The 16610-nt window shown below is 40.5% G+C and overlaps 1 protein-coding gene across 2 annotated transcripts in view; it reads left to right on the top strand.

Moving 5' to 3' along the window:
* Nucleotides 1–16610, top strand: part of atp10d (ATPase phospholipid transporting 10D) — a 102378-nt gene that overhangs the window by 16118 nt on the left and 69650 nt on the right. For both annotated transcript variants that reach the window (XM_038728495.1, XM_038728494.1), the window contains exons 5-6: nucleotides 5526–5611; nucleotides 10927–11033. In XM_038728495.1, coding sequence (XP_038584423.1) covers nucleotides 5526–5611; nucleotides 10927–11033 — 193 coding nt within the window. The remainder of the gene's footprint in view (nucleotides 1–5525; nucleotides 5612–10926; nucleotides 11034–16610) is intronic.

The raw sequence follows: 16610 nt of genomic DNA, 5'->3' as shown, positions 1-16610 counted from the left end.
AGTTAAAAGTTCTACTGCTTCCCCGAAGTTCGGACCCAACCATGTGGGTTAGTTGCGCCAGCAGCCCAAAGGACCTCAAACCCCACCAACCGAGCCAAGGTTAACAGCCATCGCTGCAAGTTTTCTTCAACTAAGTCACCAGCCGAAGGGGCGGACCTCCCGGAGCAATTCCCTGGCAGAGAAAGCAACTGGCTGACTGCTTGTTAAGCCGTCTCAACCAAGAATGCATGAAACTCAGCCAGCGTGAGGCCGCCGAACACCAACCGGCTGGAGAAACAACAAGCAGTAAAGAGTTGATATCCAATAGTCTGTTAATCCATTAGCTTTAATCCTTAATCATTCCAGCCTAAAACTCTTAAACAAATTTAACCGAGTTAGTATTATCATAACATATGTGCGCTTATTAGTTATCTTGCTCCTTATGAATCAAATTCTCCCCACAATAGAACAATTCAATTTACATTGAACTCCACAACATTCTCATTGTTTGCATCATGTTTGTTTAGCCATTGTTTATTTCTTTGATGTATATTTAATCGCATTTATATCCACCATTTAGTTAGTTAATAAATTTCACCGTAATCACAGGAACTGTGTATGTGTATTGTTTAGCTCCAGGTCACTGTAATGGAGGATTTACGCCTTCGGTATGAGATTGACTGACTGATTAGATTGATTCAAGATAATTAAACCGTTACTACTAACTGATCATTAGTAAATAATTGTATAATTATTCAGCTATACTTGAGGTTCCTAAAGCCTTGGGCGGACAGCAAATCTTTAAGTGGTGCCCTAACGAGGATTTATGAATTAATATTTCTGAAATATTAACTGATTTGCTTTACACACCGCTCGGGCAACGAAGGAGTGGCTCCATAAAAAGCATTTCAAGGTCCTGGAGTGGCCTAGCCAGTCTCCAGACCTCAACCCCATAGAAAATTTGTGGAGAGAGTTAAAAGTCCGTGTTGCCCAGCGACAGCCCCAAAACATCACTGCTCTAGAGGAGATCTGCATGTAGGAATGGGCCAAAATACCAGCTAGTTTGTGCAAACCTGGTGAAGATTTACAGGAAACGTTTGACCGCTGTCATTGCCATCAAAGGTTATGTTATAAAGTATTGAGTTGAACTTTTGTTATTGACCAAATACTTATGTAATTTACAAATCTTTAAAAATCCTACAATGTGATTTGCTGGATTTTCTCATTTTGTCTCTCATAGTTGAAGTGTACCTATGATGAAAATTACAGACCTCTCCTTTCTAAGTTGGAGAACTTAAGCAATCAGTGGCTGACTAAATACTTTTTTGCCCCACTGTATATATTATAAGAAAGTTAACAAATACTGTATGGGTCTCTACTAGAGAAGGTAAAGGTTTTTAAATTTTGGTTTGAAGAGCATATGACTTTGGCTGCACATGTAGGTGGTTAAAAGTGAATGTTATGAGAAATCTGGTTGGGTGTGAGTGGGGGGGCTGAGAGGGAGAGGGAGAGGGAGCTAACCTCTGTCCACGTTTACTTCTGTACAACAGCGTGCTGCATGATGTCGTTTTATTCTTCTGCTCCTGTGGGTCACTTTCAGGCCGCAGACAGTACATATTCACGTCTTTGTTAGATTGGCAGGACTTGGAGATTAGGCTTTTTCTGTCGCATCTTTGTTTGGACACAGTGAGAAACATAAATTGATCTCCAAGACAGTTCTTCAGTTTCTGCATGACACAGGATTGTATGTAAGAATATATTTCAAACTTTTGACCTGTGGAGGGCAGTAATTTCCTTGCGTCGTAGTCCTGCCCACTGGCGATACATGGAGAGACACAAGGAAACCAAGCCAGGAGAGAACGAACGGGGTAATATGTTTTTAGAGAAATGAAATGTCCTTTCCTCCAAAGCGTCACGTAAAGCGACATCCGTTTGTGATGACGGCGACAGCTGATCACAGCTGGATCAGCTGTCAGTCTAACAGCTGTAGAGACTTTTGATGGAGTTTTTGTCTGCACACATGTGCACTGTGTTGGTACTAATAAAGTCTCCCAGTACTCATGCAGAGCAGCATGATTCTCTCTGTAGCTGTTACCTGTTTCTGTATGTCCTGCTCAGAGGCACAGGATCATTTCTACTGGCACAATGCTGATATTATCTGCATTTAGATTTATTGATTCTGAGGCTAAATGTTGGCCCTGTGGAAATTAAAATGATGTAACTCATATCAAAGTCGACGCTCAGTTTTAGGCTTTCCGTTTATTTCCTCTTCTGATATCCTTTAACACTACTGCATACACTTTATTTTAAGTCACATCACTCGCAAGTCAATCACTGCATTCCATCATATCAACCCAACGCTAGTGCAGCTTTCATTTATTCTTTCATCAGCTGATTTCATCAGATGCAGTCGGTGAGATGGCTGGATGTGCAGGCTTACTTTATTTATTTATAGACTTTAGTGCAGTGTATTGTCCGACACTTTAGGCTACATGTTGGCTATGTTTTATTGTTGTCTTTATGGACTAAACACAGGAATGATCAGCCTCACATGTGACTGAACAGAAATGAGGATAAATGATGTAAAACGTGTTTCTTGCAGACAGATTCTCCTGGGTGACTGTCCGAAGGAGGAAAAGTCGTAAGCATTCAAAGTCCACGGGGCACCTTCAGCCTGTTCACGTCTCTAACAGATTTTCCCCACTCAGCGACACACCCGCTGAGAAACCAACTCTGATCATTGGCAGCTCCATTTTGAGAAACGTGAAGTTAGCGAAGCCAGCGGCCATAGTTAAGTGCATCCCTGGGGCCAGAGCGGGCGACATTGAGTCTTATTTGAAACTGCTGGCTAAGGATAAACGTAAATACAGTAAGATTGTTATTCACGTCGGCGGTAATGACTCCCGGTTACGCCAATCGGAGGAAACTAAGATTAATGTTGAGTTGGTGTGTACATATGCAAAAACAATGTCGGACACCGTAGTTTTCTCTGGACCCCTGCCAAATCTGACCAGTGATGACATGTATAGCCGCATGTCGTCATTCCGCCGCTGGTTGTCGAGGTGGTGTCCAGCAAACGATGTGGGCTTTGTAGATCATTGGCAGACTTTCTGGGGAAGACCTGGTCTGATCCGGAGAGACGGCATCCATCCCACTTGGGAAGGAGCAGCTCTCATTTCTAGAAATTTGGCCAAGTTTATTAGTGGACCAAATCCATGACAACCCAGAGTTGAGACCAGGAGGCAGAGTCGCAGTCTAACACACTTCTCTGCCCTTCTAATTCAGCAGTTACCCACCCAAATTTGAAAGCCTTGTTCTTGGTCTTTCGCACCCAAGTTGGAAATCACTGCAACCAATTCTCTTCGTTATAGTGTACCGAGCACCTGGTCCGTACTCTGAATTCTTATCTGAATTTGCAGAGTTTTTGACAACTAGTCCTTAAAATGGACAAAGTTATTATTGTAGGGGATTTTAATATTCATCTGGACGTTGAGAATGACAGCTTCAGTACTGCGTTTATCTCTCTCTTAGATTCCATTGGCTTCTCTCAGAGTGTTCATGAACCGACTCACTGTTTTAACCACACCCTCGACCTTGTTTTGTATGGTATTGAAATTTAACATTTAGTGGTGTTCCCACAGAATACCTCTTTGGCAGACACCATCTCCACATTTAAGAGTAGGCTTAAGACTTTCCTCTTTGATAAAGCTTATAGTTAGGGCTGGCTCAGGTGAGTCCTGAACCATCCCTTAGTTATGCTGCTATAGGCCTAGACTGCCGGGGGATTTCCTATGATGCACTGAGCTCCTCTCTCCTCTACTTTCTCTCCCTCTGTATGCAACCTCATCCTATTATTGCATGTTACTAACACAACTTCTCCCCTTTCTGGTAGTCTTGTGCTTTCTCGTCCCTCTCCTCTCTCCTCCTATCACTTCCTGCAGGTTTTCTGGCTCTGGAGCTGTGGAGTCTGGATCTGTGGCTGCGGGTCACCTGCTGCCCCCGTGTTCCTGCTCGACACCCTCTGCTGCAACGACTATTGTTGCTAGTCCTATTGTTATTATTGTTATTATAATCATTAACATCACGACTGTTACCATTAACACTATTATAAATATCTGTACCATTTTTCATTTAGTCTATAGCAACATCACCTTTACTGTCTGTACCTCTGTGTGTGTATATTGTGTAGGCTGCCTCCCTCCCCTCTCTCTCTCCTTCCATCCCTCTCTTTTTCTCTCTGTTCCTCTCCTGCCCTCTCTCTCTTTCTCTCTCGCTCTCTCTCTCCTTCACCCCAACCGGTCGAGGCAGATGGCCGCCCACCCTGAGCCATGGTTCTGCTCGAGGTTTCTGCCTCTTAAAAGGAAGTTTTTCCTTGCCTCTGTCGCCTAGTGCTGCTCTTGGTGGGAACTGTTGGGCTTCTGTAAATAACATCACAGAGTATGGTCTAGACCTGCTCTTTTATGAAAAGCGCTGTGAGATAACTATTGTTGTGATTTGGCGCTATATAAATAACTTGATCCTTCTAGTTCAAGCGAGGAGCGAGGAAACGACTTGAGAAGATACTTTAGAAACAACCACTGTGATTTTAATCAAGTAAACCCACTCTCGTGCTGTGAGTTCAGACAGTTGTGACAGAGTGGTAATGTAGCTGGTAAAGTTTTGCAATATAAACATCTAAAAATTGAAGCACAACCTTGCTCTGTAAGCTGCACTTTATCGGAGGTGCTGGTGGATGTGTGGATTTGTGGTGAGATTTCTGCATAATCAGTGTTTCAGGTAGTAATACACCTCCATTCCATTATGGTCTGAAGAAACAATAACTTTATTTAAAAATATAAAAATATAATTTTTTATAAATAATATAAAAATATTATGAATTATCATTAAATGATGAAGTTAGTCTTGGAATAATATGACTTTTTCTGGACATGTCAGAGAACACAGAGATGAGGGAGAGATTCTTAATGTGCTGAACGTTTTGAATATGAACAGAAAACCTGCTGAAACACATGCGCTATTCAAGTCCAGGACTGAATCAACTGAATTGAGTTCAGTTGAATCATTCAACTGAACTGAAATGAGTTTATTTCTCATTGAGGTGGAAAGGTGCCACATGCATATTTAAAGAGGTTACTTCCCCAAACAAAGACACAAAGAGGAGGGAAGACTAAATAATGTGTGCTGACTGAGCAGGATGATGTTACATGAGAAAAGTTGATCTACAAGAGAAACAGATCTGAAAGCAACATAGAATGCCTGAGAGCTGCACTGACTTAGATTCTGTTTGAGATTGTGAATTGTCACCTGCCGTCTGAATTTTGCGTTTCCCTTTATATAAATAAAAACATTTCCACCATAAATTGATGTAGAAAAAAATCACCAGAATGCAGGAAATTAACTGGTTATGCTTCAAATGTTAAAAATAGTGTTAAAATCTTCTAAAGTCTTGTTCTTGTGAGCTAAGGGTCTCTGGTCACACCTCTAGTGGTTTGTAATTCTGTTTATCTGTATGTTTATCTGTGTGTGTGTGTGTGTGTCTTCTCCAGGGAGAAGAACTGACCCTTGAGAGCTTCCATTGTCGTATTGAGTGTGAGAACCCCAATGATGACCTCAGCAAGTTCAGAGGTTATATGTGAGTTCCTTTCCATGCTACAGTCATCCAACATATCAGTCTATATCACTTAAGTGAGATAAATATATGGGATTAGTATGAAGATAATGTGTCTCTTCAAAAAAGAAAGAAAAAGAAATCTAAATATTTAGGGCTTCTATTTATTGTGGTATAGTAAAACAATCCGTGTATGGTTCGTTCTTTGATTATTTCGTTTCAAAAACATTGTTTCCCTACAACCCGTTCTCACTCCCCGAATTATCACATATGGCATGGTCAAAGGCCTATGGACGTTTGTAACGCACCGGGGACCCCTATAGCGTCACAGGTCGCATGTAGCATGTCTACTTATGATTTTAATAAACTTATGAAATTAATACAAATTATGAATTTTAATATTCAGAGAATAAAATATCAAACTTCTTAGGGCGTTGCTGGGAGAAGGAGCACACTGAGTGCGTGCCGAAGTCCAGGTGAAGAGGGCAAGAGGACAAGAGCGAAAAAAGGACAAGAGGGCGAGCGAGCATGGGTCGCTGCTTTTGTTTGTTGGGCCGTGGTTCCCAGAGGGCAGTCCTTTGTTCCCTTGAGGGAGGGCTTTGTTTCCGGTTTCCTGAGAGACTGTCTTCTTAACTTTTGATATGTCTATTCTAAAATCTATTTGCGCTTAGTCTAATCAAATATCTTCCTACAATCAAAGTAGTAGTAGTTGTCAAACGGGTATACCGTTCTTAGTTTTAAGCATTTGATAAAAAAGAAAACATTTGTCAGTAGTTAGACCTTAAAGAGGTGGTATTATGCTTTTTGGCTTTTTCCCTCTCCTTTATTGAGTTATATATCTTTTTTGTGCATGTAACAGGTTTGCAAAGTGAAAAAGCCCAAAGTCCAGCCCAAAGGGAGTTCCCATCTCCCACAGAAAACTCTGCTCTGAACTGAAAACAGCTTGTTTGTAGTCCAGCCCTTCACTTCCTTTACTTGTGACGTCACAATAAAAACGTGTCATAAAGCTTGCCAAGCGGCTAGGGGGGTCAGGCACGCCCTCAAACCAAGCTAGTCTGAGCGGAGGCCCTTTGGCTCGACTCGCCTTTGTTTGGTTTTCCATTGTAGAAATGTTGCACCTGTACCTGCTTCCAGGTACTTTTTTTTCGCATCACCTCACCTCCGTCGAGGTTCCAAGCGAGCTGAGGGATACTAAAATGTAACTGGAAAAAACATGACAGACTGCTGATTGGTCAGAGAATATTCACTATTCACTGCATCATCTTTGCCTGCACCAGACAGAGGCCAGCAACAGAAAGTTTACAGTTTTTGAATGGAATCTCATCACTAAATCCACTTCTGAGAAGTTTTGAGGTGAGAAATCAGCTGTGTAGATTTCCAATATTGTGTGTGATGGCGGAACAAAAATGCTTGAATATTGTCGGAGTTGAGGAGCTCCGCAAGTGGCTGCAGGGGAAGCCTGCGCCAAACCGCGGGAAGAGTGTGTGAGGCCGGCCAGCCGCCCGCTCACAGAGCCCTCTGCTCCCGCCGTCACACAGACCGCTGCAGCAACAACGGCAGAGGAAAACACAGCTGGAAGGTTTTCATACCGCTTATCTGTCTTTACATTCTGAGTTTTAACGTTTTAACCGTAGATATATTTTAAGAGTTGGTGTGTGTGTTGCATTGAACATTACGTTGCGGCAGTTGTGTGTGGCGTCGCTATGACAACAAGCTACGTACTATCTCTGGGTACTGTCTGCAATGGAAAACGGAGCAGGGCCAATTCTATCGATTTGCGCTATGGTAGCCTTTTTCGGCAAGGCAGCATAGATCATCAGAACACCGGCAACAGTTCAACGTTTAGTCCTGATGGTAAGATGTGGAACAATGATGTTGTGTGGTTGTGGACTTGTGAGTAACTTATACCATCTGCTAGGTTACGGTCGCAGTCGGAAGCGGCTTTGATTTGGATCACACTACCTTTTTCTTACGACCCGCCCTTCTCTGCTTCTGATTGGCTAGTAGTCCTTACCTGGGAACTGCACATGTGCAACTCCCAACAAAGATTTTTTACAAGTAAGATGCATCACTCTGAAAATAATCTAAAAAAATAATCTAAATAAGATTTTGAACCTGAAAATGAGTATAATACCACCTCTTTAAGGTTAGCATTTCCTAGGAATCATATTAGATGAGAGGAACATAACTAGCTTCCTGGATAAGATTGGTTGTTACACATTCTTACTTAGAATATAAGCAAGATACACGAATGGCATCAGATTATGGACAGGTAAATACAGAGTGACATTTATGCATTAAAACGGCATTTCAGAACAATGGCATGTAATACTTATTTTGTCCACTTGGGGGAGCTCTGGTTACATGAAGATAGCATTGATTATTCCTAAAACAGTCCTTTGCCCAGGAGCTGGGAAATTTAGTTATTTAACATTAAATTCGAGCTGGAAAGTTAATCGAGTAGTATAGGATAACATTTCTTTATCAAATTATTTCTAAAGGAAGTGTCAGAAAGTGTTGAGAACAAAGCGTTGGTTACAACATAAAAGGAAGAAGTGTCAGGGATCATTGCTGATAATTAGAACACTGCAAAATTAACTTATTTAGATTCTTTTCAACAACAATATCAACAACAACATGGTAACAGAACTACTCAAATGGAGTGGAGAGACCTGTTAAGGGACTTAAAGATTATTTAATTAAACAAGGTAATACTTTGAGTTTTGAGGAGCGTACTACTTGTTTACACAAAGAAATTCAGGGCTGAAGAAGAGAATATCCTTTGATGTGAGATAATTAAAAATAGAGGGAGGTCAGTTGCCATGGTTACATGTGTGGGGGGCAGTTTAGGGTTTCCTGCCCTCTCTTAAAAATAGTTCTAATAGGCTGTTCAGGAGAAAGCAAATTTCTGGTTAGTGTTTCTTTGTCATTTTAACAGTAAGGCACTGAGCCTTGTCTTGGCTGCTGCCAAAGGTGGCAAGTTTTACGATCGAACTGCCCAGAAACAGCACTCAGGGAAAGCAAACCTTTCAACCCCTCCTTTGGTCGCTTCAGCTGTCTGTTGGGGGTTGATATCTCAAACCCCCTCCTTTTCTTTCTCTCAGGGAGAAATTTATTTGATATAAAATGCACAAATCCAGCTGGTTCCCTGAGCGATCTAAGAAAATACCCAAATATGTTTATCAATGTTTTTTTCTCGAGGCTACGGTCAGCGTCCAAACTACGGGGGAGCCGGGGCGAGCTTGGCTCCTCTTAATAAGATAAAATCGCCCCTGAAAACATGATTTGTGATTATCCATGTGTTCCTGCAGTTGGAGGCTCTCAACAGCGCTGCGCAACTTTCTAAATTCTTCCATCTCACGATGAAAATAAAGGTCAGGTTGAAACTGTGTAGAGAGGCTGAATGAAAATTACCCGAACCTTTTAATCTGTCTATGATTTGTTAATATACAGCTTGCCGATGTTTACTGTGTACCATTGGACGTACTGACAACTATCATTGAATTCATTTTAAACTGACAAAATCTTAAAAAACGGAGAATTCTCAGGAAAGTGTTCCTGTTCCAGTTGCTAGTGAGTAAAAAGCTGAACGTTGAGCCAATAGCAGCCTCCGGTACTGCAGCTCTATAACATTGTCCTGTTTTTGTAACTAAAAACCCACTTATGTTGATGTTCAAGCTCATCTTAATTACATTTAATCGGGCACCGCCATCACCCAAGTCTTTCTGCTGCAGGTTTATCAAGTGTAACACACAAAGCTACACAAATCAGACACAATATGTGTATGGTTCATTCTTTGATTATTTCATTTCAAAACCAAATCAGAAAAAAAAAACAACGTTTTTGTGGGGTTTTCTGTTTTAAAACCAAAACGAAAAATTATTGATTTTGATATTTAATTTGTCCGTTTAGTGTTAAAGGTTCAGTGTGTAAGATTTAGTGGCATCTAGTGGCGAGCGTTGTGAATTGCAACCATCTATCCAGTCTACCACTGCCCCCTAACATTTCAAAGAGCGTAGGACAGCTGCGGTGGCTGACAACAGGACAAAAGGTGTCTCTTCTGAGACAGGTCAAGAAATGAGGTTTAGGTATATTTACTAAGAAATTATATTTACTTAATTATTCAGTAAAACCGTATGTTATTGTGACTTGGCCACTGACAGACAACATGAAAAATGTAAGCAAAGAGTGTGAAACACTGTCACTGTTTCTGCACCACAGTCCATTATAAACCACATAATAGATAAAGTTTACAACGGTTATTGTTATTGACAACGGAAACACAATAATTCTCTCTTTGATTATGGAATCTCGCCAAAACTGCCAAATATCTGGCCCGCTGCCAGATTATGGTGCTTTGATAGCGGCAAAAAATATAAATAAATAAATACTTTGATAGCGTTGCTGAAACAGATCTCAGTCATGGCAGCAACAGTCACTCACATGCTCTTTAGTGGTTTTGCCTGTAAAATAAAAGCGCGAGAAGCTTGTTTACTGTAATGCAGTATTGGAGTTGAAAAATTCTGAACGACATTAAAAGAGTCTGCTGCCTTCTTGACACACCTCTGAAAGAGCCGTCAGAAAACGTGATTCCCCTAAATGTCCTCTGCCTGGAGATACTGGGGAAATGAAAAAGCATCCGTAGGTTGATGGTTGTGGATCAAACACTGAAAAGAAAAGTGTAGCACATGCTGTGATCTGAGAAACATTTGCTGCAGAATCCATTTGTTGAAGAGAGAAAGGTAAACACTCAACCCTGGGGTTGCAAGCCCTAACGACTGAGCTAACCAAAGACCGCATTGATGCCTGTCAGTGTTATGGCTTATGTTCTCATCAACCATCTAATGGTTGAAAACACTGATGTACTTTAGACTTTAATTATCCTACTTACCTCTAGACATAATGACAGGCTCTCTCTAAACAATCTATAGTCGATAAAGAATCGTTGCATTGGTATATTAGAAAATTGATTGAAATGTATCAAATAACAAAAATTTATTGGCAAGAAGAATGACTGCATGACAAAGCACTGTGTCACAAATTCAGAAGAGATATAATTTTTTATATTAAAAATTGTAAGTATTGAATGGATAATGACACATTAGGGTCCTGTACATAATGACATTTGTACATTTATCCATTTAGATAGCGAGACGGTTATGATGTGATTACAAACTAGTGAAAGGAGAAACATCTTGGGTTTCACAAAAGAGTGCAGCAGACCATCACATGGCCTCAAACGCACTTTTATTGTCTACAACTGTCAGTGGCTAAAACTGGACCATGTTGTGCAGCGGAGGCTTAGCTCTGGCCTATTGTGTGTTTATGTTGTTCCACAGAGAGCATCCTAGTGGGGTTCGAGTCGGCCTCCATAACAGCAACCTGCTGCTGAGGAGCTGCACAGTCCGCAACACTGATACCATAGTGGGCATTGTGGTCTACGCAGGTAAGAGCACAGCATCACTTACAAAACATCTGATTTAAGGCAATGACATTGGCTTGCTCACACCTCTATTGTGCTTTGTTTCAGTTCAGATGAACTGTGGTGTTTCTTCCCTTTTATGTGGTTAATTTATGCTGATATGAAAACTGTCAATCAAACTTATGTCAAGATCAAGATAAACTTTTTTGTCCCTTAAGGAAAATTTGTCTTGGGAAACAGTGCCACACAAGGCTGAGGTAACAGACATGAATACAGTCTATTCTATACATATTGCACAAGTAGATAGACAGTGCCACATATTGGTAATTGTTGACTGAAATCAGTTGAAATTAGGAGTAATGCTCAGAACAACAGAGATAAACTCTAAGTTATTCTGTGCAATTGCACTAAATGCAAATACAATCAAGGACAATTAAGCAATAACAATAAAATAGCAACAAACACAGGTTATAAATAAGTAAATAAATAAAGAAATTAGGGCTGAGCATTAATTAATCAACACTGACAATTTTTTTATCGTGCATTAACGCAGTTTTTTTTTTAATTATTATTTTGAAAGTCTGTTGCTCACTGGCTCTGAATACACATAGGCCTACAGTCAAACCATGGGTCACAGGAGAGGTGGGATGTTGATCAGCCTGCAAATAACCCTCCCAAACAAGCAGTGGAGAGAGGCCTCAGCAGGTTCTCTCAGGTGAACAGAAAGGCAGACAGCGCTCCGTGAGTGAACGGCAGGCGCTCTATGGATGGTAACCATGGCAACGGCTTCTATGTGCTACACAGCTTTAACCTCTTAACTTAAAATAAAATTATACATAGGCTAACTTTACCTGATAGGCCTGCAACGGGGGCGGCTGTGGCTCAGGAGGTAGAGGTAGGGTTGGCCGTTAATCGGAAGGTCGGCGGTTCAATCCCTGGCTCCCCCTAGTTGCGTGTCGAAGTGTCCTTGGGCAAGATACTGAACCCCGAATTGCCCCTGGCGGCTATTCCGCCAGTGTATGAATGAGTGTGAATGTTAGTTTCCGTTTGAGCACTTAGGCTCAGTGTATGAATGTGTGTGACTGGTGAATGCAGATGTAGTGTAAAAGCGCTTTGAGTGGTCGAAAAGACTAGAAAGGCGCTATACAAGTACGGAGCATTTGCATTTGCATTTGCATTTAGTTTTGCAGGGATGCTCTGCCATGTGAATTCCCTCCTGTTGATGTCCTGATAAGTATTTAGATTCTGGAAACTCACAAACAGCGAGAATCAGTCTCTCTTCCAATGATTTATGCTGCGTGTCGCGTACAAAAAGTTCAAGACAATTCAACTTCAGCAGCAGGCAGGCATGTGCGTGAGGCAAGTACAACCGCGACAGTTTCACGGGAACGCACCCAGTACACCTTGTGCTCGATCACTTCACCTCACTGTAACAGGGAAACTTGCTACTGAACACAGACTGTTTCTGCTGCTCCCTGATAAAAGAAAAATGTTTCTGCTGATACCTGCTCAGAAAAAGAACAAGAAAACTGCACTCTGATGGTAACTTGTTTTAACAAGCTAGATAAAAGGGATTGCCCTGACAGTGGCAAATAGCTTTGGTTTAATATTTGATTTGATTACATTGATGTTTAAGTTGAGATTTACAAGAAATATTTTATTGCTACTGTGTAAAGGGAATACTGCTGGTAAAAAGGACCTTATTTGTTTAAAGTGTTTGCAAACCAGATGTTATTGCACTTTTGTGTATATAGCAGTGCATTTAAATCAAAAGTGCGCAATACAGTGCTTTAGAATTCAATATTAAATTTTGTGCGTAACAATGCGATTAATTTTTAAAAATGTACCAATGTAAGAACATGGTAGATAGAATGTGCAAACTCATTTCAAACAGATAAAATAGTAAACAATGCTAAGAATATAAAGAGCTTCAAGGCAGTCGTTTTGAGCAGATTGTTTGTTAAGGAGAGCTATCAAAGTAGGGATGAACAATAATAGATGTTACTATTACATCTGCTAGCTCTATAGTGTTTCCCTAAGGTAATATTTCAAGTGCAGAATATGGGAACGGTCCTTCAGAATTTTTTGTGCCTGGCAGACCAGGATGCCATTCCATATCTGATCAGACTTTCCAGCAGATTGTTGTAAAATAGAGTCATGATCTTAGTGCTGCGCCCAAACAATGCCAGTTTGGCACACAAGTAATCAACATGCACATTTCCTTTCAACAAGCTGTCTAATTGTATACCCAAGTGCTTGTAAGAAGTCACCCGTTCATTTTCTCTGTCACCGATGACTACTGTGTCGTGTGCTCTCACTTCCCCATCATGTCTTTCTTTTTTGTGTTGTTGAGGATGAGATGACGCCACTCACACCAGGCCTTAAAGGGGTCACTGTAATATGTTGAAAAGGAGTTACCAACGTAGAATACAGTGTGAACAAGATGGGAGAGCTGACAGCTCCTTGAGCTACCCCTGTATTACAGTATTTTTCCTTGGAAAGTGTACCTTCACTTGTTATAACCTGTTTGTTAAAAGAGAATTAAACTATTTAATAATTAGAGGATTAACTTGCATGTCAATAAGCCTCTGAACAAGCAAGTGATGACGGACAGTGTCAAAGCTGAACTAAAATCACATCCAACACAGTCTTACGTTGGAGCTTGCTGGACTTGAGCGTAGATCTGTACATGGGTATGAGATGGATAGTCGAGTGGTCAGAGTTGGAGAGAGGAGGAAGTGACTTGGCTTTATATGCACTTTTTATGTTTGCAAAACATTTGTCCAAAACCTTATTATAACGTGTCACATTTAACATATTGAAGAAATCCCAGTAGAGCAGTCTCAAGATGACAGTGGTTGAAATCCCTGAGTATGAAGATAGGTGTCCCTGGAGTAAGATGGATTGGTTGGTTATGCACATATTCAACTAGGGGATTTTAGGCATCATAAATTATAATATCCTTAACTCTTGGTAAATAGAAATGTCACTCAGTCAGACAAAGTACTTCTAGATCCAGGTCACATAAAGTTTGTGGGTTTTTTACACTACTTATCTCTGACATAAACACAAATAACTCCTCTTTCCTGAAGAGGCCTCTCTGTCCGCTCATACACATGAGAAGCCCTCTAGCTAAAGCATGTTGTCCTGTATGATCCTTATGGAGCCATGACTCAGTTAAGACCATGATGCACGTCTGTTTAGTCGTAGCTCTTCCATTTTATTCCCTGCAGCAGGGGACGTCCTCTGATAGATGATTTGATGGCTTGTCCCCTTTCTGCTGAGAGCAAGCAGGATCTCCTGGAGAAGACTCGGTGCACTCATTCATACTACAAGTTAACGCGATGTAGCACCACAGTGCAACCTATTGAGCCTAATCACATAGGGATAGCTTCCAAATACTTAGATCAAAGAACGCCACAACACTGCCCATACATACTTCAAAACAAAAAAAACAGACAAATAAGTAGTTACAGCAGCAGCAGCAGCAGTACTAGAGCCCCTGTCGCCAGCAGAGCAGCGCCAGAAAGAACTGTCTCTCCAAACCAAACCACAGCTGGTCATAACAGCTGCAGATTAAACAGACCACCTGAAGAGGTGGGTCTTGGTCTGGGTCCAAGTTTGTGGTGTAAAAACGAAGCAGACCAGCCACAGGACTGTATGATGTGATTTTAGCTAAACAGCTATTAAATTTATATTCTTTATATTCCATGAACTGTCAAAACTTTATGATTGAACTGCTTAAGCAATCTAAAGTATACAGTATTTATGCAAGATAATTTGCTAACTATGATAACACATTTGCATGTCAGCATGTAATTGGAGGGATTTTCCCTGCCTCATCAAAAACTGTTCAAATTTCAAACAGACATGTGTTGTGCCGTTGAGTTCATACGGTACGTATCTTCACTGTAATGTTCCTAGTGTCTAGTTCCAGTTTTGATTAATAATGTTCATGATCAGTTATCGGTTGTTGAGTTCTTTATGACACCAGAGAAGATCAATAATAACATCAGGTTCAGTAAAGTGCAGCATGATCTGCTGTTAGTCACCAGAATTTGACTTCTTCACTTTCATGGTTCATATAGCCTGATGTGGGATGACATCACTAAAACTGTCCAATGAGTCCACTCTACTTGTTAATTGAGATTTGCGACGTGTGTGTCGGCCCCTACAGTTATCCATAACACCCTTCTCTGTGTAGGTTTGCAAAAACATTTATGTGTTCTTTATAAATAGAATAGTTCATACAATGAGTTCATAACAATGAATATACTGTATGTAGTGATACTACTTTACTTACTTATTCATTTACACTCATTACTACCCAGTAATGAATGACCTGGGAAACTTTGGGAATTAATTAACTCAATTATTTACTGTCAATCTCAATATCTGAATGGTAAATTCTAAATGCAGGGATTTGAATTCTAATAACATATTACACACGACAGCACTTATTAAAGCTAAGCTGAATACAGGTGAAAGAAGGGAAATAATGTTAATATGAATGACAATAATATGCAAGAAATGAAGGTTGAACAGAAGTAAACAAACAGGATTAAATGATAAACAGGTACTATACAGTTTGGCAAAAATGGAAGGTGTGGTGGTTTTAAATTATTGGGAGAATGGAGGACAGATTCTGCCAGATTTAAAAATAGATACAGAAATAAATTAATGCTCAATAAATAAATAAGCATGTGATTAAATGCACAAAAAAATACAGAAAAAGTAATTAAATTATACAATTAGACATAAATGTATAGCCTATCAGTGTTTCCCCTATATGCATTCAGGAGCGGCGGTGCACCACTGCTGAAAAATAGCCGCCACTACTAAAATTTCACACAGTCATTAATGCGCTACTAAGTTTCACTCACACACTGTGCGAGCACGGTAACACTCATCACTTGGCTCGCTTCCTCTCCTTATTCATCAAGACATCTACGTGACAGGCGCTGTTATAACAGTAACGATAACTCTGAATCGGGAGGTGCGTAGCGAGTGTTTGTTTGTCAGAGTGTCAGAAAATGACGATGAACGTGAGCAGAGGAAAATATTCTGTCCACATAAATGTAAATGTAGCCTGCTTTACAAAGTCAGACGTAATTTGTTAAATTATTTTGTATGTGGTGGTCGCATCGCGTACTATTGAGATTCGATAGCCTCGAATATGTGTGCATTCTAGATTTAGCTGCTACTACTGTAGCTGGCCGTGTCTTTCGCACAAACAACGGCTCCATTTACCGCAGTTCTGTGTCCGTGTATGCCGCAAACTGTCTGTCAGAGCGTCCACACAAAAAGGAAGGAAGACATGGCTGGTAGAACTGTCCACAAATAGAGTTGCTAATCACTTCAATTCACTAAAGGAAGCCATCTCTTGTGACTGTGTGGGGAGCATGGCTTGTTGATGTGAGTTTAGAGTCAACCTCTGTCATCTGACTGATCCACCAATAGGCAATAAGTTCACCTCTTGAGACACACCCCCTCCTCATTTGCATAAATGCAAAGGAAGAATAAATCAGACAAAAATATTAAAACAATGTAAATAAATACATAAAAAAAATACATTAAAAAAGTAATTAATAAATATTGTTG

This window comes from Micropterus salmoides, unplaced genomic scaffold, assembly GCF_014851395.1.
Source record: "Micropterus salmoides isolate LMB-PRFRI ecotype aquatic unplaced genomic scaffold, ASM1485139v1 Ms_hic_scaffold_19, whole genome shotgun sequence".
In the NCBI taxonomy this organism is placed as follows: Eukaryota; Metazoa; Chordata; class Actinopteri; order Centrarchiformes; family Centrarchidae; genus Micropterus; species Micropterus salmoides.
Note: the sequence above shows the minus strand (reverse complement) of the source record. Positions and strands in the feature narration are given on the sequence as shown.